We start from the raw sequence: 27,475 nt of genomic DNA on the forward strand, positions 1-27,475 counted from the left end.
GACATGCAGGGCCTTAGTGTGACAGAAGAAGATGCTAGGGACTGAGTGAGATGGAGGCAGATTATTTACCTCTATGAAGTTTTTTTTTTCCAAAATGAAATGAGCAATATTTACAATTTTAAGTGTCAAAATAATCTCTTTCATAAGCAGGCATAAATAGTTAGGAATAGTATTATTATTTAGTGTTCACAAAAATATGTCAAGAAAGGAGCTGAATTTTTAATGTTTTTAGATTTTATTGCAAGCATTTTTTTTTTCATTTTTTATTGTAACTTCTCAATGCAAGGTGGTGAAAGCTTACAGTGCAAAGAAACCTTACTAGAAACAAAAAAGCTACATGCAAGAAATACAACATAAAAGTTAAACTAGGTTAAAGCAACTAGCAAGAAAGAAGGAAAAAGAGGGTGCTTTCTAAAATTATGTTAAAGTAATTTTGAATAATTCCCCTAAACATTCTATAATGTAGGCCCTAAAAACATTACCAAAAATATTGAAATGCTTATTGATGGATTTTATACATGGTAAATTTTTGTTCCACTTTTATTATTCCATTGTTTGCTTTTTAACCACAGTGCTCAGAAACATAATGCCAAATTTAATGCAACAGAAGAACAATGTTCAGGATGCACGCTGTACACGGCAAGTTTAGAGTAAACTTCACTTGTTGTGAAATTTTATGTTATTGGTAACTTTAACTGGCTATATTTGAATTTAAGTATATTTGCTAGCCAGCTTACACTACCTGGCTAACATGAGTTGATTTTTCAGAAAAGTAAACACAAGAGAGAATTTCTTTCTATTTTCATTCTATAATCTACACCAGAAACCAATCATCATACATCTTACTTTATCAGCTTAAATCTACCAAATTGTTAATGTAGAGCACAATTTGCAGTGATTTTATTTAACTGGAGAAAATATTTAACATGGAAAGCATCAATAGATAAAATGTCTTCATGGCTGCACATCTATGAACCATAAAACAATACATGTAAGACCATCTATCTGGTCAACCAACTGTAACTATATCTATCTTTAGTTAATAAACTATAGAGAGCTTTCTGAACTTTTCAAGTGGTTATTCTAATTAAATGTTAACATCCACTATTTGTAATACAGAGTTTGCAAATTTAAAGTTACAGAATGTTCTTTCTTTGCCTCTTACAAAAATAATTTTACTTTTATTGGGGTTTACACACAGTCTCCAGTCAACACTATCTTTCTACTAAATAAGCCTTCTGAAATTCTTTTTGTTATTTTTTTCATTCTGACAATTCTACAGTATCATCTGTGTACAGAAGCACAAAGTCTTACACCTCAACATTGTCATCACTCATTTCTCAGCCAGAAATGATAGCCCGTTATCTCTACTACTAGTATAAGCAAAATCATTTAGAAATTTTTACAGAGCAGAGTTGATAAATTTTCACCCTGTCAAACCCCGATCTTGCAGTCACAACAACACTGATTTCAGGCCATCACACACAACTTGGTATTTTGGTTTAAATTATACACAACTGTAAAAATTCTCCAATTTATGTCTGCAATGTTTAACTTTCTCTATAACAGACACTTTCAACTCATTCCGCAGCTTTTTCATAATCAAATAATCAAAAAATTGTATAATTGTTTCCTATAGTTCAAATATAATTCACATTATGAGAAACAACTATATGATCAGTTGAGGAACCTGCACTAAAACCAGCTTGCTCGTCTTCCAGAAAACCCTCTGCAGTTAAATAAGTAGTCATTAATTACTGAAGTAACACCTTTACCCTTTATTACCCTATAGTCCAATTTATTGGTGTTGAAGACAGGAATTATATCAACTTAATAATTTGGCAACCAATGAAATAAACTCTTCAGGACAAGCAATATTCCTTATTCCCCATTATTTTTGAATTTTTCTTTCTCCTTACTAATTTATCCAAAATACATTGATATAATTCCATATTCATTAGTACCGCTATCATTACGTTTTCTTTCCAGTACCCAGATCTTTCCCAAATTTGCCATTAACTATATGTAAATCAAGTTTTTGGCAAAATTCAATAAGCATTTTACCATTGTTATCGTAATAAAGTTACCTAATGATTTCAACTTGCATTTGGAATTATTTGAACTCCATTCAAATAAGGAAAATCCTAACCTAATAATTATAGTAGTATCCAACTCCAACATCATCTATGAAGCCTGCCCTTGCATTTAAGTCCCAAGTAAAATACAGTTATCACAGTAGAGTGACCGTTCAAGGGGAATGTCCACAGCACCTACTATAAACTCCAAACCTATTACTTGAACATCAATCAACATCCATAGAACATTACATGAACTTTTAACAGCTTTGCACTATTTTGATATCGCGACTTTGAACATCATTGCTAATTCATGTTCCCCTCAAAGAGTACATTCTTCATTACAATAAATACAGGGAGTGCAGAATTATTAGGCAAGTTGTATTTTTGAGGAATAATTTTATTATTGAACAAAGACCATGTTCTCAATGAACCCAAAAAACACATTAATATCAAAGCTGAATGTTTTTGGAAGTAGTTTTTAGTTTGTTTTTAGTTTTAGCTATTTTAGGGGGATATCTGTGTGTGCAGGTGACTATTACTGTGCATAATTATTAGGCAACTTAAAAAACAAATATATACCCATTTCAATTATTTATTTTTACCAGTGAAACCAATATAACATCTCCACATTCACAAATATACATTTCTGACATTCAAAAACAAAACAAAAACAAATCAGCGACCAATATAGCCACCTTTCTTTGCAAGGACACTCAAAAGCCTGCCATCCATGGATCCTGTCAGTGTTTTGATCTGTTCACCATCAACATTGCGTGCAGCAGCAACCACAGCCTCCCAGACACTGTTCAGAGAGGTGTACTGTTTTCCCTCCTTGTAAATCTCACATTGGATGATGGACCACAGGTTCTCAATGGGGTTCAGATCAGGTGAACAAGGAGGCCATGTCATTAGTTTTTCTTCTTTTATACCCTTTCTTGCCAGCCACGCTGTGGAGTACTTGGACGCGTGTGATGGAGCATTGTCCTGCATGAAAATCATGTTTTTCTTGAAGGATGCAGACTTCTTCCTGTACCACTGCTTGAAGAAGGTGTCTTCCAGAAACTGGCAGTAGGACTGGGAGTTGAGCTTGACTCCATCCTCAACCCGAAAAGGCCCCACAAGCTCATCTTTGATGGTACCAGCCCAAACCAGTACTCCACCTCCACCTTGCTGGCGTCTGAGTCAGACTGGAGCTCTCTGCCCTTTACCAATCCAGCCACGGGCCCATCCATCTGGCCCATCAAGACTCACTCTCATTTCATCAGTCCATAAAACCTTAGAAAAACCAGTCTTGAGATGTTTCTTGGCCCAGTCTTGACGTTTCAGCTTGTGTGTCTTGTTCAGTGGTGGTCGTCTTTCAGCCTTTCTTACCTTGGCCATGTCTCTGAGTATTGCACACCTTGTGCTTTTGGGCACTCCAGTGATGGTGCAGCTCTGAAATATGGCCAAACTGGTGGCAAGTGGCATCTTGGCAGCTGCACGCTTGACTTTTCTCAGTTCATGGGCAGTTATTTTGCGCCTTGGTTTTTCCACACGCTTCTTGCGACTCTGTTGACTATTTTGAATGAAACGCTTGATTGTTCGATGATCACGCTTCAGACGCTTTGCAATTTTGAGACTGCTGCATCCCTCTGCAAGATATCTCACTATTTTTGACTTTTCTGAGCCTGTCAAGTCCTTCTTTTGACCCATTTTGCCAAAGGAAAGGACGTTGCCGAATAATTATGCACACCTGATATAGGGTGTTGAGGTCATTAGACCACACCCCTTCTCATTACAGAGATGCACATCACCTAATATGCTTAATTGGTAGTAGGCTTTCGAGCCTATACAGCTTGGAGTAAGACAACATGCATGAAGAGGATGATGTGGACAAAATACTCATTTGCCTGTATTAGTTTTAATTTTACTTAAACAAAATCAAACTTTTCAGTATATTCTTGCAAAATGCTACAACTCAGCTTCTTAGAAACTTCAGATATTTAAACCTAAGAATTTAAATGATCTTATTTGGTAAGACTGAACATCATGACTACTGATGTACTGTAGCCTCTTCAGTCCACAGTCTTGCTCTTGATACTCCATCATGCTTGCGGTCTACTTGTGGCCTGCAAGTCATATTTTAGACAGTCCAACCCCCTCTCACCACTGTGAGTCACTTGTTGAATATACTGTCTCTGACTGTTTGTCAATCACTATATCAAGTATGATTAAAGTAATATGGAGTAAAGTTAGATTCTCACGCTTTCTTTTCCTCAGTGCTCTCTTGCTCACACAGCAAGTCAAGGACGTACCATAGCCATAACAATGCTTCTGGAATCGAGTTGAAAAAGTCAGGCAACAAAATTATTTCATTACTCAAACTACATTATCATTAATAATATTGATTAGATTTGCTCTTGACTATACTTTGATTAGAATTAAGCACAATTCACTTGAAGCACAAAAAGGCTGGATGTTAAGTCCACTTTTGGATGGAGATGAGCCGGGGCATCTCAATCTTTAACAATTTGGATAACAAAAAAGATCCTGGGCATGTTGAGTGAGCTTCATAGTTGTTGTATAGGGCCTTGGCCATTTTACCCTGACCTGACATTTTCTGAACACACTCTAGTTGTGTGGGAAATTCAAAGTAGATCAGCATTTTCTGAAATGCCTAGACCAGCCTGCAGTTGCTGCCACGTGAGTAGCTTTTCTTTTTTTTTCTTTTTTTGCGAAGAGAAGCTAAATAGATGTACCTAATAAAGTGGCTAAGTATTTATTTATCATTCCTTGTTTTCTGAGTGTTATTTATCATATGCACTTGTGAATTACAATTGACATTGTGCAGATCCATTTTTCCCTCCTTGCACTGCATAATGGGACAAATGAGAGAACATTTTAGGGATTTATCATTACACTCAAAGTCCTGTAACTAGGTAGAGACAGTGCGGTCAGGAACCCCGGGACCATGACATGTAACTGAAGTTGCAGTGTGTTTACTTTCTTTAAAAAAATATCTGTATAAATACTTTCAGTACAGCAATGCCTTTTTTTTCCAGATGTTTGGTTCTGTAACATTGTTTGGTACTTGAAAGAATATCAAAAGCTTAAACACCTTTGCTCTTGTGGTTTATTGAATGATATCCTTTTCATTTTATATTTAGTCTGAGTTATGCAAAGTCACAGATGACGCATTAGATGCACATGTGCAGCTATTTCAGATATGCTTGGCGTCACATGTTTATAATTCCTCATATAGCGAATGAACAGCTGCCTCTGTACCAGTGGGCATCATGAGATCACAGTACATGCATGCCTTCTGTTAAAAACTAGAAGATGTGTGGATCTTTTTAGACTGTTTACTTGAAGTTATGTTTAGTTTGAGGGTGGGGTTTTACTTGGATGGGTCTTAAAATCTGGAAATGGGTTATATTGTAAAGGGCAAGGAAGTCACTCTGACACAGACTTTAAAAAGTTGGCTTTGCAGGACATGGAAGGATGGAAGGACCACTGGTGGTGGTCAGAGGGCCCAGTGGCGCCAGTGTCCGGCAGCCTCGCCTCAGTCAGTGCGCCCCAGGGTGGCTGTGGCTACAATGTAGCTTGCCATCACCAGTGTGTGAATGGGTGGATGACTGGATATGTAAAGCGCTTTGGGGTCCTTAGGGACTAGTAAAAGCGCTATATAAATACAGGCCATTTACCATTTACCATGTATCCAGCCTGACTAGTATCATCAGATCAAGTGATGGTATAATGGTGTGGGAGATATTTTCTTCAGTTGGACAAGTAATGCTTTACCCAGTCAAAGATCAAACTTGACTGTTTGCTTATGATTAGAGTTAAAGGAAATGATGATTTAGAAATGTACATTACGCAATTAAATTGGCTTAAAATATGAAAAATGTTTACAAAGTTTAAATAAGTGCTTGTTTTGTGTGGCACACAAGTCTGGATTACAAATTATTTACAAATATTTTTCCTCACAAATAAGAGTGTTTTTTTAAGTCCCTGTATTAATTTAAATATTAAATATAAAATTATATATTTTGTATGCCAGTTCAGTTCAGGAAAGATGAATGCAGCACTTAAACAGTGTCGTCAAGAATTATGGGATTTAACTGTTTAAATTGACATGTTTAAACACGCTGATTTTTAAAAAGAAATGCAGCCCAACTACAAACTCCTTAACATGTTGGCATAAATGCAAACTGGAAGGCGCATTTCAAAGATGTGGTTGTGGTAGTGCCAAAAAACAAATGAATGAATCAGTTATTCTGAATAGTTGGGTATGGGAAATTTGGATGTTGGCCCCAGTGCCTTTTGTGTATCCCATGTAGTACTTTAAGTTTCGACTAACTCAAAAGGATAGTCTGAGATGTTTATGATCTAGTGCTGCCATCTGCTGGTACTTGGTGGAATCAGGATGATGCTTTGTAGTGCAGCGTATTTATCAAGGTCTGGTCTGGGGGAGGAAAAAAGAGCTGTCCTCAAGAAACTAACCGGGCGCACATCAATATCTACTCTGTAAGTTGGTAATGATATGCTTAAATACCCATATGACTGAGTTGGTATTATATAGGAATGTCAGTGAGCCAAATGCCCCATGCCACTTGCACTGACTTCATGGAGTATTATAGGTTGCCTTGTAATGCTTTGGCTTCCATGATGCAGTAATTTCCCCAGTTCATTTATATATATTTAACTTTATAAGCAGCTAGTTCAGGGGTTATGAATTTGTAGCTCTTTTGAGTCTCTGGATATATGCAAAAGTTATATTACCGGTAAGTATCATTCCTGCAAGTGACTCTTTAAATTCTTCAGTTGTCTCCTGTTTTTACTGAATTGCAAACCGTTCAAAATCAACTTTTTGTTTCATTGGTCCACAGCAAGATTAAAGTGCATAAACAAAGAGGCATTTAGTTATTACTAGCTATAAATAAAATGTTTAACAGTGTATTATATATTGAAAAAAATCTTTTGGGTTGTCCCTGAATATGCTAGTAGAGCCCGTTGCATTAGAATTATTTCTAAATGGAGTGTACAAATTGTGGCAAAAGTAAAGAAAGGTGTGTGTAGGTTCTCAGTTATCCAGGTCATAGTGGTCTAAGGAGGTTGGAAAAAAGACAGCAACTGGAGTTCTGTAAGTTAAAGAAGTTCTAACCTAATCCTAAACAGTTGATGCAAAACTTTGCATTAAAACACATAAAACTAAAGCTGAAAGTCATCACTCACACTGATTGATTACACCATGGTTCTATTCAGAGGCTAACAGAAAAACTATTTCCAAGAAATTTATAGACCTTACTGTGTCTTAACAGTTTTTGTAATGTAAATTATTTAAATTGTAATCTCCTCAGCATCAGGACTAAAGCTATGTTGTAATGGAGTTATTTGATATTACAATCTTGAATAGTTGACGTTGAGTTCAAGACTTCCCTGGGAAGTTTTGGTCAAAACTAAACAGGTTCTGTATTACAGAGAGCTTAAGTACAGTACTTCGTTGTTTTGTTTCTTTTAGGCTGGATGTGTTACGCTACTGCATCACTGCAGCTGCAGCACCAATCCGATTGTGGATCTCCCACTCCCTTCTCCCATCACTCATGAACAAGACCCCCCAAGGTACTTGAACTCTTCCACTTGGGAGAGAAACTTGTCCTTGACCCGGAGTGGGCACTCCACCCTTTTCAGGCTGAGGACCATGGCCTCAGATTTGGAGGTGCTAATTCTCTTTCCCACTGCTTCACACTCGGCTGCAAACCGTTCCAGTGCAAGCTGGAGGCCATCACCTGATGAAGTCAACAGAAGCCAACAGACTAACCTAGCCCGATAGGACTCCTTCTTCAGCCTGGTGGCTCCCTTCACCTCTGGTGTCTGCCATTTGGTTCGGGGGATGCCACCACGACAGGCACCAACCACCTTGCGGCCAGAGCTCAGTGCAGCGGCTTCTCAGTGGAGGTGCAGAACATGGTCCATTCAGACTCAATGTCCCCAGTCTCCCTCGGAACGCTGTTGAAGCTCTGCTGGAGGTATGTATTGAAGATCTTGCAGACTGGGGCCTCTGCCAGGCATTCCCAGCACACCCTCACTATACGTTTTGCTTCAGCCACTACCAAAAAGTGAAAAAAAAAAACCCCCACAATATTGGCATTAAAGTTGATTAGTGACCAAACTGTTGAACTGTATGTGGTGCAATATCCTGGTGTTAATTCAAAATATGTTCCACATTATAATGAAACTTTTTAAGCTTGTGAGTTGCAATGTGAGCTGCATTTATTGTCATGTACATGGATTTAACCCCTTTTTGGCTAACTATTTTATTCTAATGTTATAAAGCAAAACTGTCTTATATACCAATGATAAACACTTCATGTATTACCCCATTTTCTAAGGGTCACAATTACGCTTTTTAAGCTTAGTGTTTGTTTTTACTTTTTTGTGTATGTTTGGTGTTTTTTTAGGTTTTGTTTTTCTTTCATTGACTTAATCAATCTGACTTTGAACATGAATTTATTTTTGGTCTTTGTAGTTATTGCCCTACTGGGTGAAAACCTTCTTCTTCTTTAAAAATAATTTTTTTAAGATTTTATCTATACACTATGATCATGACATCCTGGTAAAAGTTGTGGAAAAACAAACTGAGGGTTTAAACCAAAGTAATTTTCTAATATGCATTTGAAGAAACGTTGAGAGAGGAGAGAGGATAAAAAGCCGATGCAGTGTTTAAAAAAAAAAAAGTTATTACAAGTTTTTGGACTTGTAAAAGCTGAAGTTGTAAAAAATAAATAAATAAATGTAACAAAGAAAATTCTGATAACTCGAGTTCCTGTTTAATTTTTACTGTGGCCTGTTTTTTTTTTAATGATAATAAAAGTAATTTTCAAAATTCCTAAGCACATTGTGTGAGGAACTTTTATTCAATTGTTTAATTATTTTGTAGTACAAATAACCATGGGTGAGATCTAGGATGCTCATGATTATCTGGGCAAAGTGTATATAGAATTGTAAGTACAATCATGCAATACTGTTTTACTTCCTGCTGTGACAAAACAAATTTCCCACGTGTGGGACTAATAAAGGTTATCTTATCTTATCTTATCTTTACTGTTTGACACTTGGACAGCAGGTAAGTAAACATTGTTTATTTTAATTTGTTTTACACTTTAAGTCGCTTCAGTTGTCTGACATATGGTTAAGAATCCCAAGCATCAAATCTCCTCACTTAAGAATGAATAGTTGATTTACTTTTTTTTTTTTTTTATGTTTTTAAAGACTCAAATCATGGAAGAATTATTCCATTGAGCATGTGATTTCACAATCCACTCTCTTACTCATCACATCTGGTTAGAAAAAACACCAACATGACAAAAATGCTAATTTCTATGATTCATAATGGAACGTCACAAAACCCTGGAGCATGTCATAATGGTTATAATCCATCTTTTATAGTGTCTACATTCCAAATACAGGGTGCCAGCAAAAATGGGGCTAAAGAATTTTTCTGTGACTTCTCTGAGCAGTTTTCTGATTTACCGTTAGTTATTTAACAGAAGCACTATATTGCTTCTTTATTCCTTTTTTCTTTTTTTTTTTCTTTTTTTTAACTGTACAGGAGCCAGGGTACGGAGGAGATTTATTGACAATGGTCTACAGCTGATACAATGTGCTGTAAAAAAAAGAAAGAAAGAAAGAAAGAAAGAAAGAAAGAAAGAAAGAAAGAAAGAAAAGCATGCAAAATTGCACAAACAAAAATTCACGAAACAGCAAGGCTGCGAAAGATGAACCGTGTTATAGCGAGGGACCACTGTACTTCCTTTTTTTTTTTTTTTTTTCTGTTTTTGATTACTTTATTATTCTTTAGAAATGTCAAAACACAGTTGGATTAGCATATAAGTAAAGACTGTGACAAATATTGCTACAGAATGGATAAATTATGCAAACCTTAAGCAACCACTGTCTAACAAAATGAATCTGTGATGACTTTTTGTGGTCTGGACTTCTTCTTTGACTGGGTGCGTGGAGTTTAAATTAAGTGGATGAGAAAAACACAGACACTTCATAATCTAGGAAAAGTTGTTTCAAATGCCATCATAGCTCAGGAACCTGCCTGACTCTCACTCCTTTAGCTCCTCCCCTTGATGAAACTGCATCCATCAGTTTTTGGGTCCAATGGTCAAGTTTAGCCATGAAGGTAGATTCAAAGCTTACAGTGGTTATTCTCTTGAACTCTTCTTTTATCTGTAGACAACACATACAGAAAAATTGCTGTAAGAAACGTTAACCCTTATTACAAACAAATGTCAGGCTTCACAATTTAAACTTGCTTAAAACTGCAGACAGATAATCCACCACAGTTATAATTTAATATATTTTTAAAAATATTAAATAATGTTTATCTATGCGCAAATTGCTTACGTAAAGTCTTAATGTCCTGGCATTCACATAGTGTATGCCAGGATGCTACTGCCAAAATCATATCAACAATATTTCACAAAACTTGATGTGTTAAAAAAGTAATAATGATACATACAGCTCTTAAGATCAAGAACAATACGTAGCTGTTTCGCAACAGTAACCAAAATCATTTACAATGTAATATCATGTAGCAGGTATCCTTCTCACAGAAATATTCACAGTTTGAAGGCTTCTAACTTTTAAACACACAAACAACAAAAAAGAGTCTGTGACTGAAATTAGATATAATTAAAAAGCAACGTTTTAATCGTGCTTTGCTCTCATAAGTATTATCCACTTCTATGCTAAAGTTCAGAATGACTATATACAATGTTAAATATTAGCATTACTTACATGTGGTATGGTACATTTGTAACATGAGCGTAACATCATAAACAAATCCACTACTGCTCATAACATTGCTTTAGTAGAACTGTTATTTGTAAAACAAATGTTTTTTTGTTTTTCTTCTTTATTCCTGCTAATCTGCATATTTTACATTTTATTGTGCTCACTTCTTGAATACAACCAAACTGTTTTCTGTCCCCTTCCCATTGATTTTACCGTAGTGAACCAGTAAGAGACCACTTCAGCATCACTGAGCTACAACAACTAGAGCAGCTGGAGCTGGGGTGCTTTCACAAAGACTGTCAAGGCCAAGCATGACCAAGTCAATCTTTGCAGAGGCCAATCAGGGAGCTGTCTTAGAACAGCTTCAGGATCAACAATATGATGCAGCAAAGTTACGTTTTTTGAGTATGTGACTGTGTTTGGGGGGAGTAAGGACACAGGACTAAAACAATACTGGGATGTAAACATTTCAATATTTAGAAATATTGTGAGGGGGTAAAATGATTTTTATAACAGGTCAGTTATTTTAAGAATGCCTTTGTTCACAAAAAGGGAATGAGAACAAAGGAAACAAGAAGCTGCTTCCTTGTTTTTGAAGTAAAACATTAGACGTGATTATAATGATGTAATAGAATATCATGGTGTGAATTCGGTGTGCTTATTTTTTAAACATTTGCTCCAGTCGTGTTATGACAATTTTGGGGGGTTGTGCATTTTCATCAAGAGTTGTAAATTTAACAAAATAACAATTGTTTTTAATATTTGGATGAAAAGCCTTGAAACCTCATTGAAAGCATGAGCTACCCTTTATCATTTTGTCTGTGAAGGTCCAGTTTTGCAGCATTTGGCTGAATCTGAGCAGAGAGTACAACCCTGTGGACAATTCGTCCTGTTTCTTATATGAGCAGTCACATCATCACTAAACTAGTAACCTGGTTTCACTTTCAACCATGCATGCTCATGCCATAACATGTCACATAACTCATATCGTATTTGATCATCTGTTTTATTTTCCATTTCAGAAAATAAAGAGCAATTCTCGTGCATCCAGGGAAACACTTTGACTTTTCCAGAAGCTTAAATGAATGCAAATTACTGTCATCTGTTAAACAGCAGGAGTGTGGTCAAAACAGTGACCACAAAATGACAACCTCACCTTTGGAAAATATTTTTCTTATTTCTGCAACGAAAGCTGTAGCACCTGTCCGTTTCTTTTAAACAGTTACAGAAAATAAAAAGGACAGTCCTATATCAGATCTCTTTGTCCAACACAAATGCTCTGTGTAAAAATAATATCACAAATACTAACTAAAAATGAGTTTGGTTGAGCAAATTACACTGGGGAGAAAAGTGCAACTGTACACAGCAAATCCAGCATGTCCAAATTAACACTGTCGGATTTGATTTCAACACTATTAAAGTGTCTATATGGGTCCACACCAGAGAGTGTTAATTTAACTCTTTTTGGAGAGTTGGTACGTTAACTCTGATTCAGTGTTAAACACCAAATCTGTCTGGAGTTGATAATTTAACACTTGGTGTTAAGAGTTTATATATTAACTCTCAAAGAGTATTTTCGTTTAACTACGTAAGAGTTATCTTCTAATTCATTCTAAAAAGCGGGAATTTTACTGTTCTGAACTTCTAGAAATTTCTTTTGGAAATAAACATTTACTAAAAAGATGCAATGGTTTTTGAAAAACATTTATTCTGAACTGTGCACCACAATTTCAAAACATTTTCTGAAAGATGTAACAGTGTACATGTTCTCACTTTCATTAGAATTTTGTTTATCAAAAGGTCTGACATGGTAAATGCAAATAACAGCATTCTCAACACTTATTTCTTCAATACAATATGCATGTCCTTCATTCATCCCTTTGTGGAACTTCAACGCACTTCTGCTCTCCCCCATATTCCATCTTCACAAGCATATCCTGTGCGGAGATCGAATAAAAATTAGTTGACACTAATTAATGGCACAAATAATCCAGTAAACAATTGCAGCACAGTAAAAAAAAAAGGAATCCTCTTTGAGCCAGGTAATACTGAACTAAATGTAAAACTTTTTCATTTTTACCTAAACCGTGTGCACAAAACTCTGGAGGGATCTATGCTAACGTAGAATCCAGTCAGGACGTCTGCTACTGCTGTTTGCTCGGTTTTTTTTATTATGGGCGATCGTTTTCAGGCTTCAAGTAGCACCATTATACCAACATTTCACATTCTAGACATTGTTTTAGGTGTATTTGACCAAAGATTTGACTGAAAATTCACATGCAAGCTTTTTTTCAAGGCTGTGGTATTTGCCCGCAAACAATACCTTTCAGCTAGCTAAAACAGAATATTATGCTATCAGCGAGCAACGTGGCTAATGCCTTTCACACAGCTTTGTCTCAACTCCAAAGAGCCACAGAAGTAAAAGCTCATAATAATAATTGAAACAATCTTTGAAAAAATGACTTACCAAGCATGGCAAACAACTCAAATATGTAGAGCAAAATGTTCTGAAACGGCTTCACTTCAGCTTCGATTGGAGCCGTGCTGGGGGCGGAGTCTGTGAATTTACTCTGTTGGTGTCATAGCCCCTCTAGGAGTTCAGAGTTAAGAGATCAAGAGTTAATGTTTCCATTGTAACACCTCCAGATTTGACAGAGAAACACTCATTTTTAACACTCGATTTTAACTACTATCATTTTACACCTCAGAGTTACATTAAAAGAATGTGACTCTGCTTAGAGTAAAATTAACTCTACTTTTGCAAGAAGACTACTAACACCAAAACATTTAACACTTTTGAATTTGCTGTGTAGTTAAAAAACTAATAATACATCGATATTAATAAAGATGTAGCTTGTAGAACTTCAGGTTGTATTGAAAAGAGTTCAGATTATTAACAACTTGTTATTTCTGCAAAACCCAATCAAATCCTCCCCAGACCTAATAAATAAATCATTTAAATTTGCTGGATGCACTCTTTGAGTCCACAGAGAGCTGGAGATTTTCCTCAGTTTCAGCTGTTTCAGTTGGGTTACACTACTGTCAAAAAAATTCAAGGAAATATGTATACACAGATACAGTGTTTTATAATTAGATTTTTTTTTTGTCTTATTCACCACTTTTTTTGCTGTTCTCTCACCTCTTTATTCACTTTCTAGCTTGGTCGACCACCACTGCTCACTTTGTACATTTTCTGTGAGCATTAGTGATAAACTGCATGTAAACAAAACAGGCATTTATAGAGGGTTTTTAAGGTAATCAATAGCCATTTTTGGAGTTTTATTTCTCAAAATTAGGCCTCATTATTATTCAAACAAGCCCTTGAGTAACTTTCACCATATGGGTCGCTTCAACCAGGTGAGCTATAGCAGCTACTTTGTACTAAGTGTTATTTTTTGATTATTTGTTCACGTACTTCTACACTTGCTTGATAATGCAAAATTCCTTTCAATATGTTTTTCATGTTTTACATGAAAAAACTTTTTTTTTTTAAACTAAACATGACATTTTGTGCTTTTCCCTCAGTGAAAAACTTTTTTTTTATCTCTTCTTCACAAAAACATTCTAAACTCAAATGTTTCTGTAATTTAGAATGTGTTTAACCAAAACAGTTAAAGGCTTTTTGGGGGGGACTTTAGAAAGTGGGTGCTGCTCTGGCAACAAAGCAACAAACACGTGTTTGCCCATCATCTCTAAACTGGTGCAAAGAAGAGAAACCTCATCAGCTAGTTGCATGTAGAGAGGAATTGCCTCTGCAATCTGCACCTATAACTTCAGATTTCTCATCCATTCATTTATTTCATGCAGCTGTTGTGCACTCTGCATTACCCCGGGGCCTCCAAACATTTGCCTACGCCTGCAGCCTCTGCTGCTAACAACTATTACTTTCCAACCTTCAGCCTTATGTGAATGTGGGTTTGAAGCAGGAAATTGCTGAAATCAAGCATCCATGCCCTGGAGAGCAATTTGAACAGTTTTGAGCTTCTCTGATATGAATTATAAAATGCTAAAAATCTGCAGCCACGAAAATATTTATGATTGGACACTGGAAAAATAACCTATTAGAAAACAGCAAAATCTCGCGGGATGTTCAGCTTAAGGCAGACTTGCGTGAAAAATATTGATTTTAGCCACATCACAAATAACTCAGAGCCTCTTATTGAATTACATTCTATAAGGTTCAGAAATAAAGTCTTTGAAAATAAATCTAAATAGATTGTTGTTGTTCAGATCAATATATTAGCCAGATAATTGTGATCATGATCATTCACATTATTTTACTTAGTTTAGGTTATTCTGTTAGTGTGACACTCTGTTGTTTATGTAAGAAGTCTCTTTGTGTGTCTGTTTCCACTTGTTTTCTTGTGACACTAATGAGAGTGGAGCTGTTGAAGGTGTTAAAGGTTGTTAACGATTGTTTTCAACTTTCACAGTTGTTTTCATCTGTGTCCATTCACTGGTGCATATGGTCTCCACCTTATTGCTTATCTCTGTCTGTTCTCCTTGTGTATGTTTACCCATGTTTTTATTTTTGTTTGTTTTTATTTTTGTTGTTATCAACTCTTTTGTTGATTTTTTTTTCAAGTTACTTTTGTCATTAATCACTTTATTTGCATTGCCTAGGAATTCTTACAACACACAAGAGTCTTTAGAAATACTAATTGAAAAGCAAATCCAAGGGTTGAATTTTCTGGTATTTATGGCCTGTGTTACAGTGGGGTGGGGGGTCGTTCCTGGAACTGTTGGGATGAATAGGTCATGTCAGCTGTTGCTGGTTATCCTTGGACAGACTTTATTGTCTGTACAAAGATTGGCAGATTAAAGTTGGTTTTCTCACATGCACTTCTGTCCTTTAATTTGTAGAACAGTGTGTAGCTTTTTGCAGTCCTCGAGAGCTACACACCTGAATCAAATGCTACCTCGTTATCAAGCCTTTGCCAAACTTGATGGCACGCTGAAGATGTATTCCCATCATCTGATTCAGCTGTGTTGGAGTAGGGATGCGTCTAAAAGCTGCAGGACAGTAGCTCTCGGGGAATCTAGTTGGACACCCCCGCTCTAGCTGCTACAAAAGGATTTGGAAGAAATTTATCATCTAAAGATTAGATCAGTTCTTACTATAATTGGAGTGTTTTTGTAAGGGATCATGGATACAGTTAAAGTGCATAAACAAATAACCTACTGCAGAATAGTCACATGTTTATGTGGCTCCATGCAGATTTTAGACTGCTGAAAAAATAAATTGTGCTAAAAACATATTTTTATTTTTTTTTTAATGTTAAAGTTTGCTGGTATCTGAGTTAGCAGATATACAGTGATGGACTGCAGATAAGATCTGTGTAACTATTACAAAACCTTTGGTGCTGTAGAACATTCAGTTAATACAAGCTTGAAATAAACTCTTTTAATTGAAACATTGAAAATATTCTTTACTTTGATTTCTACCCATATGGAAAAGATACATATAAATCTTATACAGCTTGTATCTGTCTATAAGAGTGAAAACAGATATAAGATCCCTTGAAAATTATATAATGAAACTTGTATGTTTTGGATACTTGCTAAAACAATATATGAAAGTAATGAAAAAGTGGCCACTTTCATGAGTAATCACATATAAGTTTTTACTATTTCTTTTCCATATGGGTATTTAGCTAAGAAAAAGGGACAAAATGTGTGGCTCAGTGTGACTGGTGTTGTTTGCTAAGTGTGCTAGTTTAGACGTTTTACACAGGAATTCTGTACGAACATATACAACAGCAATATGTCATGGTGGGTTTTCAGTTACATATGAGAAAGAAAAAGAACATGAAACAGTGAGTGGGGTGTGGAGACATGTAAGTGATGTGATCAAGCAGTCTGGAACACAACAATGGAGTGATGAGCTTCAGCCTCAAGCACGTTTGATTGACCTATCGAGAGTTGTTGAGGTGTAAAAGGAGTCGTTGACACACCCCACTTGACTGATGATGTCAACAGCAGACAAATAGGAGGATATACAGGGATTATTTTATTGACAAAGTCATATGTTAATTAAGTACCAGCAAGCTTTTAAAGGGTCACAGACCAGGGATGGTCACTCTGCTTTGGCCCAGTGTGTGTGCAGGCTGGAAGAGCTTCTTCATCTGCTTCTTACTTTTCAGAAACTCCTGCAAGGTAAGGATTATTCTCTGCCACAAACTATAATTTGCTGTGTAGTTCAAGTTTACCTGTTGTAGCATCTCTGCTGGTTAGATGTACTGCAATGCTGTTTTCGTCAAGTTAAGCATTTAAAGTATGGATAGATCTTTACTGACCTGTTTTAAGTAATTTTGGGAGTGAAAGTGGTTTTTCTGTTAAAACACATCTCAGATTATCCTTCATTTGTTTCTTTTTGGCTGGCTGTAGGGAATTAACGTGTGCATGAAATGCTTTGTGAAAATAATCTAGGATTGTAATAATGACTTTTTATATCCACGTTTCATGAAGCCAGACTGAGTCAGAGATTAATTTATTTGTTTGGAGATGAATACAAGGAGGCCTTGTTTTCAGTGACTCACAGGCACAAGCAAATTTCACCTCAACAAGCTTCTTTAAATTCACATGGCAACCCACAAGGACGTTGGGATAGTTATTTCATATTACAGTCTTGATGGAGGTGTGAGGCTTGCCTGAATAGTTTGGGGCAAAAATAAACACCTTTTACATAAAAAAAGAGCTTAAGTGAGGTCTTGGTCATTTTTTGTTTAGTCTGGATTGTAAATTGTTGTTGTTCCCTTTCCAGGTGCTCCTACATTTCAGCGAATCAGTGTGATTACTCAGGGACAAAGGACTATTAATTGTAGGTCTGCGGCCTCTGCATTGGTTGAATTTGTGTAAGGAATTGAAGTGCAATGGCTCAAACAGTCAACATGAAGGTCCAGGAGCTACCATATCTGCCACCTGAAGTTTGGGTTTTGGTGTTCGGCTACTTGAACACTGAGGAAAAGCACACAGCCCGCCTCTGCTGCAGACACTTCAGAGATCTCATCGACCACCCGTCCCTGTGGAAGGATTATACAGCAGGACTCTCCAACTTTCCCCGCTACACATCTGGATTCTGGGACACCGTGCAGTGCCGTGGGGTCAGCCGTGCCACAGTGCGACATTTACGACCCAAAGATTGGAAAATCCTCAGCAAGTCCCTCCCATCACTCAACACCATTGTCTGTGTGAGGGAACGGCGATATTACAAGATGAAATACTTAGACAACCTGTGTGAATTCCCCAACCTGACGAGTCTTGGGGTACGAAACGCCACCTGGGTTGGGCCGTTACTGGTGCAGTGTCAGAGTCAGCAACTAGCCGAGCGGTTGACTCACCTCAGCGTCTGCGACATTCAGATGTCCTGCGACGACACTGTGGCGTTCATTAACAGCGTGTCACGCTTGGTTAACCTGGAGTACTTGCTGTTCCACCAGCAGGAAAGTGAAAGGCTTGAGAGGATGAGGCCAGTGCCCTCTTGCATCTTCCACAACCTGCTGCTAAGACTGAAGAAACTCAAACACTTATCCTGGGGAATGAAAGGGGAGCCACCAGTGCCACTGCCCAACAACTACTTCTACCCATTGGACCCAGAAAACCCAGGTAAGCCAGTCTCCTGATTATATTTTACACTTGCAAGCATCAGAACCAATACAGTCACTTTTTACACCTTTGACAAGAGCTTTTCATCAAGAAAATACAATATTTTCTTGACATTATGCCTTAATATTGGAACAAAACCCATCATATTGAAGTCAGTTGAGCTGCACACATGCTGCATTATTATATATATTTCACCTCTGTAATATTCTTGATGTTTATAATTGAGCGATTTGTATATATTAGTGCTATTTCTTGTAATATATTGTATTATTTAATTGGTTTAGTCTATTACTGTTACTATCTTAGACCAACTGTAACCCACATAATTTCCTTAGGAATTATTATTCTGATTACATTCATAAATACATATTGTTCTGATTAGTATTGTGAGCACACAGCCTGTTGTGCAGTATTGTGTGACTATGCTAAACTTAACTGACAGAGACTAAATGTTTAGCTAACCACCTCTTTTATCCTGTAGGAGAGTACGGCGGCCCAGAACTGATCTCTTTGGAGTTGGTCAGTTACACAGAAATCATCCTGTCGGAGGACGCGCTGAGGGGTCTGACTTCACTCAAGTCGCTTGCTGTCCACTACAGGTACCCCTGGGATGGTCTGCAGTGCAACCTCTATTCCTGGCTCAGTCATCTGCAACAGCTGGAATCACTCTCAATCATTGGTGAGTCAAAACATGCATTTAATCTTTGTAATGTGTGTAAGTGTGTGTAGTAAGCAAAAATCTGTTGTCTTGCATGCATCCTTTTTTTTTGTTTGTTTTTTAAGTGAAGCTGTGTGAAGCTCCAGGCCAAAACTGTTTTCTGTAACTTCTGTCCTGTCGTTTCTTTCCTTATAGGAGGGACTTTTCTTCCCTCTTATACGGAAGACCTTCCATCCCAGGTGACCAGTCTGACACTGCGAACATCTATATGCATGTGCCAGATGAGCTCCATTGCATCTCAACTCAAGCAAGTTGAGCATCTGGACATAGATCAGAACCGCTATGCTGATAGTCTCTGCAAACAGCTTCCTACACTGTTTCCTCAACTCAAGACTCTCAGGATACGGTATGCCCAGCAGATTTTTATTTTTTATTACTATTACAAAGTAAAAGTTCCATTTGATGGTTTATGTGTGACCTGCAGCATCAAATCATCTCACTTGAAAAAAGTGTCGTCATTTACATTTTGCTGCAAATGAAGCTTTTCTCTGTCTTGATTTCTTAATGAATGGGTGAATGACTGAATGTAGTGTAAAGCGCTTTGGGGTCCTATGGACTAGAAAAGCGCTATACAAATGCAGGCCATTTACCATTTAAGTACAACTGAAACACTACAGAAAATCGTGTCAACAAGTTCCCATTATGGGTCTATCGTTGCCAACACGCAACTAGAGCTGACGTTTTTTCCTGTCTTGTCTTCTGTAGCTTCCACCGTGAGGAACCAACAAGAGACCTGCTGTTCCTCAACAAGCTGCGACACCTGGAGCGACTGGAGCTGATCAAGAGACAGACATACATTCTTATAAGTGACGAAAACAAAACTTGGCCGAGTCCATCTGTGGAGGGACTGATCAAGGAGCTGCAGGAGATCTCCAGGAACAGGTTCAGCATCGTGACCACAATGCCCGAAAGGGACGTTTTGCAAGAATGCGACTGCATTTGGGAAAGAGTGGAAACACGATTCTAATCCTGAGGAGTGCAAAGTGAACAATACAAACAAAAATTATATTATACAGTTTTCCTCCAGTGCCTCATGCGACTAACTGACTGGACTTTCATGTAGATGCAGCAGGTCCTCAGTTCTGTAACTGTCAGTAACCCAAGGACTCACAATGCGTGCAACACTACCTTTAAAATAAATGAAGGTCAGAGCAAGAAGCTGCTGCTTTGTTGCTGCAGAGAACTTTACACATAGTTAAAATGATGTGATGAAATATTCTACTGGTTTTTTTAAAAGGTTTGGTTCAACCATGTTACGATGAGAAATTCTCTGGTTCTGTGAGTGTTTATGATGTTTTTTTTTTTGATCAAATAAAAACTACTTTTCATGAAGAACTGTATTATTGTTTTTCTGTGAATTTAGTTATTATTTCATTCAACAGCTTTCAAATCAAAATACAGACCTCCAAGTGATTGTATAGAAAGCCTCCCTCCTCAGAAGGACATTATCAGTGCCACGCTCATGGCTAGCTGTGGAAATTTAGTTCACTTCACTTTTTTCAGCAAAAAAGACAGTAATAAAAAGAAACCCAATCTCAACGACCCTGTCATGGTCCGGGTGAGTGCTGGTTTTTCCATTGTACCAGTGTTTCCACCTTGTCTACTTGGATTGGCAACACCTGTGTCTATGGGGATTTAAGACCAGGGGCCTGTTCTTCGTACCTCGCTAAGTAAGTTAGCTGGATTAGATTGTTGACGATTTCACGTGATCCTGGATCGTTCGGTTCTTCGAAGCCCATCCGGGACTTGCTGTCATAGCAACAGAGCCGTAAGCGTAAACCTGCTCGGGAGCAGGTTTACTTTATGTAAACAGGATTAGATCGCGGCCACGCAGGTATGTCCGCTTCATTTATACGAAAGCAACAGCGATATTCCACCACTGTTTCACCATAAATAAATAACATCAATGTAACTAAAGATAATGCAGCACTTGATCCTTTTATTGATGTCACACAGATACATACAGGTCATTTCCTAAAAAAGGGAAATGAACTATTAACATTCTATTACATGTATGTGATTATTACAGATGTAATTCATATTTCAGAGTAGTAATTGTAAATTACTTCGTGTACTCAAGATGAGAGACCACGGCTATAAAAGCGAAGGTGGATTTGGGAAGCCTGTCGCAGCCATGTCCTGTCCGTATACGCGAGCCACCCATTGCGGAAGGTGCAAGATTGATAAGGAGAGTCCTCAGAATTCCGCGTATATTGCGGGATAGACAGGATCCTTTAGCTCAGCGCGACAGTGTGCTCATTGAGAGATATCGATATTCCCGTGAGGGTATTATTTACTTAACCAACTTGTTGACGAGGGGGTGCAGGACCACCACCTGTCTTTTTTTCCTCTGCCCTTTTCTTGGTTGCTGTTATGAACAAACTAACAGAGTATTACAGGCCAGTATTACCTTGCCAAGAGACGAAAAGCAATCTAAGAGATAAATATTACCATTCTGTAGAATACTCCTGTATTCCACTTTTACTTGTTCCCATGTTCTTGTGGGTCCTGTTGTGGCTCTAATGTGAAAGGGGATATAATATAACATATTATAATATAATATAATGCCATATGATATTGGACAATATAGTGTCATATGATAGATCTACCCTACCGCCTACTGGTGTTGGCCAGAGGGGCCGATGGCGCGATATGGCAGCCTGGCTACAACCGTAGCTGCCTCCACCAGTGTGTGAATGTGGGAGTGAATGAATAGTGGTATCGTAAAGCGCTTTGGGTGCCTTGGAAAGCGCTATATGAACCCAATCCATTATTATTAGTATTATTATTAAATTACCTACGAGTTTGATTTGTCAGCAACTTTCTGCCAGCCCTCTCTCCTTGCTTCTGCAGCCTTTGCAGTGTTCTCTTGCGTTTTAATTAAACTCTGAAACTCCTGAAATCCCTCACTCATGAGTTCTTGCTCTGCTGCCGAAAAATACCGAGCACGCCCCTTCGACATTTTCGCCGACCAATCAGCGGGTTGCCGATCAATGTTTCTACTATCGATGCGTAGCCCCTTTTACGACACCCAGTGATGTCACATTACTGCGTCCAGCTGTACTAATCGTCAACAGCAGGCGTGTTCGGGGAACCGGATTAGCGAGCTCACGGTTAGCGCGATGGTTTGGTCTTGGATGTGTCATTTGATCTTGGATGTAGTAAGCGACGTACGAAGAACAGGCCCCAGAGCTCACAGTCTTCAAAAGCTGCAAAGCTGGAAGGAGGCAGTGGTAGTAAACCAGGGAAGGATGATACAAACTCAGGAAATTACAGGCCTATAACTTTAACATCAAATATCTGTAAAGTAATGGAGCAAATGATTAATGAAAGATTAATGTAAAAATAAATCAAAATGAGGTTGTTGTTTTTTTTCTTTTTAAAGGGAAGACAAATACAAGTGAGGACTGGAAAGGCTTACTCTGAGAGGTTTCCAGTCGAAAACGATACACCTCAAGGGAGCGTAGTGTTATGTTCTTAGTTATTTTAATGATAAATGATGTTTTTAATGATATAGAGGGTGGGATAGGGCTTTTGCTTTTTGCTGATGATGGAGCAATATGGAAGAGAGGGAAAATGTAGAGTATATTGTAAAGAAACTGCAGGGAGCAATTGGAAAAGTTGAAGAGTTGTGATATAAGTCTGGTTTTAAATTCTCAGTTGATAAGGACAAGACAATGTTTTTTGGGGGTTTTTTTGTTTTTGTTTTTTACAAGGAAAAGAGTTGGTGAGGATGTCAAGCTTAAGTTATATGGTCAAGAATTAGAGTGAGTAAATGTAAGTTTGAAGCTGTGGTTTGATGAAAGGGTAACATGGGGTGTACACATTCAGAAAGTGTTGGATAAATGTAAAAAAAGATTTAAAAATAATAAGGTGTTTAGTTGGGAGGGACTGGGGAGCAGATAGGAAGTCTTTGAGGGCCATATACACTGGGTTGGTTAATTTGAACTGGATCAGTTAGACATTGGTCAAAGAGTGCCATTACCAGCAATACCTCTATGTATAATTCCTAAATTCACATTATTGGACAAGAAGAATAAGGATACGGCATTTATTTTAAACTCTCATACAGTACAGTCTTACATTGATATGTTCAAATATATACAGATGCATCAAAGAATGCAGCCAGTCAAACTGGTGTAGCAGTTGTGATCCCGGAGTTTGTGGTTGAAATGGGGAAAAGGATCAATGATGGACTTTCAGTATACAGGGAGTGCAGAATTATTAATTAATTATTAGGCAACGTCCTTTCCTTTGGCAAAATGGGTCAAAAGAAGGAATTGACAGGCTCAGAAAAGTCAAAAATAGCGAGATATCTTGCAGAGGGATGCAGCAGTCTCAAAATTGCAAAGCTTCTGAAGCGTGATCATCGAACAATCAAGCGTTTCATTCAAAATAGTCAACAGAGTCGCAAGAAGCGTGTGGAAAAACCAAGGCGCAAAATAACTGCCCATGAACTGAGAAAAGTCAAGCGTGCAGCTGCCAAGATGCCACTTGCCACCAGTTTGGCCATATTTCAGAGCTGCACCATCACTGGAGTGCCCAAAAGCACAAGGTGTGCAATACTCAGAGACATGGCCAAGGTAAGAAAGGCTGAAAGACTACCACCACTGAACAAGACACACAAGCTGAAACGTCAAGACTGGGCCAAGAAACATCTCAAGACTGATTTTTCTAAGGTTTTATGGACTGATGAAATGAGAGTGAGTCTTGATGGGCCAGATGGATGGGCCCGTGGCTGGATTGGTAAAGGGCAGAGAGCTCCAGTCCGACTCAGACGCCAGCAAGGTGGAGGTGGAGTACTGGTTTGGGCTGGTATCATCAAAGATGAGCTTGTGGGGCCTTTTCGGGTTGAGGATGGAGTCGAGCTCAACTCCCAGTCCTACTGCCAGTTTCTGGAAGACACCTTCTTCAAGCAGTGGTACAGGAAGAAGTCTGCATCCTTCAAGAAAAACATGATTTTCATGCAGGACAATGCTCCATCACACGCGTCCAAGTACTCCACAGCGTGGCTGGCAAGAAAGGGTATAAAAGAAGAAAAACTAATGACATGGCCACCTTGTTCACCTGATCTGAACCCCATTGAGAACCTGTGGTCCATCATCAAATGTGAGATTTACAAGGAGGGAAAACAGTACACCTCTCTGAACAGTGTCTGGGAGGCTGTGGTTGCTGCTGCACGCAATGTTGATGGTGAACAGATCAAAACACTGACAGGATCCATGGATGGCAGGCTTTTGAGTGTCCTTGCAAAGAAAGGTGGCTATATTGGTCGCTGATTTGTTTTTGTTTTGTTTTTGAATGTCAGAAATGTATATTTGTGAATGTGGAGATGTTATATTGGTTTCACTGGTAAAAATAAATAATTGAAATGGGTATATATTTGTTTTTTGTTAAGTTGCCTAATAATTATGCACAGTAATAGTCACCTGCACACACAGATATCCCCCTAAAATAGCTAAAACTAAAAACTACTTCCAAAAACATTCAGCTTTGATATTAATGTGTTTTTTGGGTTCATTGAGAACATGGTTGTTGTTCAATAATAAAATTATTCCTCAAAAATACAACTTACCTAATAATTCTGCACTCCCTATACACTGCAGAAATGCACACAATACTATTAGCTGTTCAGTGGGTAGAAGACATGAGGCCATTAAAAGCAGTCATTTGTTCAGACTAGTGATGTGCGATACCACTGATTTCCTTTCCGATCCGATACCAAGTAATATTCAGGGTGGTATCGACGATACTGATCCGATACCGATACTTTGTACAAAACGGATTTTATTTATTGTATCTCAAATTATAGCGTCATAATGATTACAGGACATCAGAATACCTTCTTCTTATCACTTAATAATGCAGAGTTCATCATATAGAAATAAAAAAACTAAAGTTGTGTGCTATTTGAACACCTTGCCTGCCTGGAGGACTAAAGGACTCCGTGAGAGACTCTCACCCTAGCAGCACCTGTCTCTCTCCTCCTCTTCAGTTCGCCTCAACATACGCTCGTCATATTTTGTGATATGATTTACTCTGAGGTGTTTGACAAGGTTAGTGATGTTGCCACAACCATACATGCCAACCCTCCCGATTTTTCCGGGAGAATCCCACCTTTCTCCAGATTTTCCACCCGGACAACAAAGTTGAAAAACCATATCGCAGAATTCATAGCGCGGCCCAGCCAATTCCAGTTTCCAACAATGACGGCAGCGACTTAGTTTTAATATCACTCTTATTTCTCTTTCTGGGTCGCAAAAAAACTTTTAACATATTTTCAGGTGAGAATGTAGCTGTGTAAACTTCAAATATCTGAGCCGACCGACACATCGTCTTCAAACCCCCGCGGTCTTTCACCACTCGGGTTAAACATGATGTACAAGTCACTTTGATAACTTAAAAATGTTCTTGTTTGGCTTTTTCAGTGTTTTATTTGTTCGTGAGTAAATCGGTTTGGCTGAGATTAAAGTTATTAGATTAGATTAAATTAAATTAAACTTTATTATTCCCTCGGGAGGGTTCCTCCGGGGTTTTCACACAGCTGAATAAACGTCAAACAGAAAACTGATTAAACAGAAGAGTTTACGTCAGTGTCCGGTTATATTTTAGACAGCAAGGAGCAGACGGCAGAGTTTCACTCCACCGAGGGAGCTCGTGACGTACTACCCGGCTTTCTTTAGACCGCGAAGGCCGGTCCTCAGGTGGAAGCAGCCTCTGAATTTGGACACCCCCGCTGTTTCCGGGCCGGCCAATAATAACGGTGACATTTAACGTATTTTACCCGATAAATAAACCCTGTAAAATATATTTATCCGCCCAAACAGCCCTTTTGAATGTCTCCCTAATTCTGAGGTCTCAAGGTTGGCAAGTATGGCCACAACACCTCACTTTTTTTGCCACATTTATTGCAAACCACGGCTCAGCTGTTTGTGGAGGTAAAATACATCCGCACAATTACGCTCAGCCATTGTTGTGAGTGCGCACGCCAAGGGGCTGCGAGACATTTATACAGCCGTATTTCGCACATGACTATGAAAGGCGGAAGAGGAAGTAGTTCAGAATCAGAATCAGAATCAGAATACTTTATTGATCCCTGGGGGAAATTATTTTTTGTTACAGTGCTCCATTTTAAACCAACATTAAGACAAGACAGACAATACGCTAACTAAGAATAGTACAATAGTACAAAGTTCCTTTGAATGTAGGCAATCCGAATGTTATAGTTTCTTTCCACTGTGTTCCTGTTAATGATAAACTACAAATTTACTCTAAATTACTAAAATATCGATATTTTAATGTGAGAATCGATTCTAGAACATAAATGATTGGTATCGGAGGAATCGATATTTCAGGATCGATCCGCACATCACTAGTTCAGACTCAAGATCGTCATTGGTCAGTCCTCATCATGGACAGCTCTAAGACTCCCTCATAGGACCCCCCACTTCCCTTTTGTGACTTTGAGCTCGAGCCCTAGCTCATGTGGTGACTCTTGGTGCTTAACCTTTTTCGTTAGTATTGCTAGTAGAAACTCATAGTATTGTTTCTTAATTTATTGTGTCTCCTTAGAAATGTTCACAGCATTTTCGTCAGCACTGCTAATAATAGCTCATAGTATAGTTTTATAGTGTCCTTCCTACAGTCATGTTCATAGTGTTTTCCTTTAGTGCTACTGATAGCATCTCACAGCACAGCCTCATAGATTATAGAGGACTTCTAGTGATTTGGTGGTTCATGAAAAGTTATGTGCTACCTTGAAAATTTGTATTGTCCTCTGAGCCGGTTATTAGGTCAGGGTCAAATTTATTTATATAGCACATTTCCAGACAGACGGAAGTCGGAAAAGCCATTTAATCCTTTAAAGGATTAAATAGAGTCAGAGGCACGAATGGTAGCAGGAAGACTAGGGATGGGTACCGGTATCCGGTGCCATGATGGCACATAAACGGTAGTAACCAGACCGAAAAGCAGCGCACATTTCGGTGCTTTATTTCCGTGCTTTTTTTTTCCTGAGCTGTGATACACTTTAGATTCTAGCCAATCATTTTACGTTTCCGAGGATAGTAGGCGGGTCCAGGTACGTACGTTCTTTTAGAGCAGAGCTACAGATTAAAAATGCCCAAGGCGAAGTGGTCAAAAGTATGGCTGTACTTCACAGCAAAATATACAAACTCAGCAGCCTGCAACAAGTGCTTTAAGCTGATACTGTGATACTGTCAAAGGAGGTAACACCTCAAATTCGATGAAACACCTGCCGACGCATAGCGTTTTTTTTTAAAGCCGAGAA

General features: G+C 38.1%; 1 protein-coding gene across 1 annotated transcript; it reads left to right on the plus strand.

Moving 5' to 3' along the window:
* Positions 1–17,734: 17,734 nt before the first annotated feature.
* On the plus strand, positions 17,735–20,152 carry LOC146623331 (uncharacterized). Its single transcript, XM_085365885.1, has 4 exons — positions 17,735–18,467; positions 18,949–19,146; positions 19,321–19,531; positions 19,891–20,152. Exons 1-4 carry the CDS (start codon positions 17,735–17,737, stop codon positions 20,150–20,152), a joined length of 1,404 nt encoding a protein of 467 aa, XP_085222011.1.
* Positions 20,153–27,475: the final 7,323 nt, after the last annotated feature.

This window comes from Diplotaxodon limnothrissa, linkage group LG11, assembly GCF_057381915.1.
Source record: "Diplotaxodon limnothrissa isolate DT_005_m linkage group LG11, D_limnothrissa_male_GT1.1, whole genome shotgun sequence".
NCBI lineage: Eukaryota > Metazoa > Chordata > Actinopteri > Cichliformes > Cichlidae > Diplotaxodon > Diplotaxodon limnothrissa.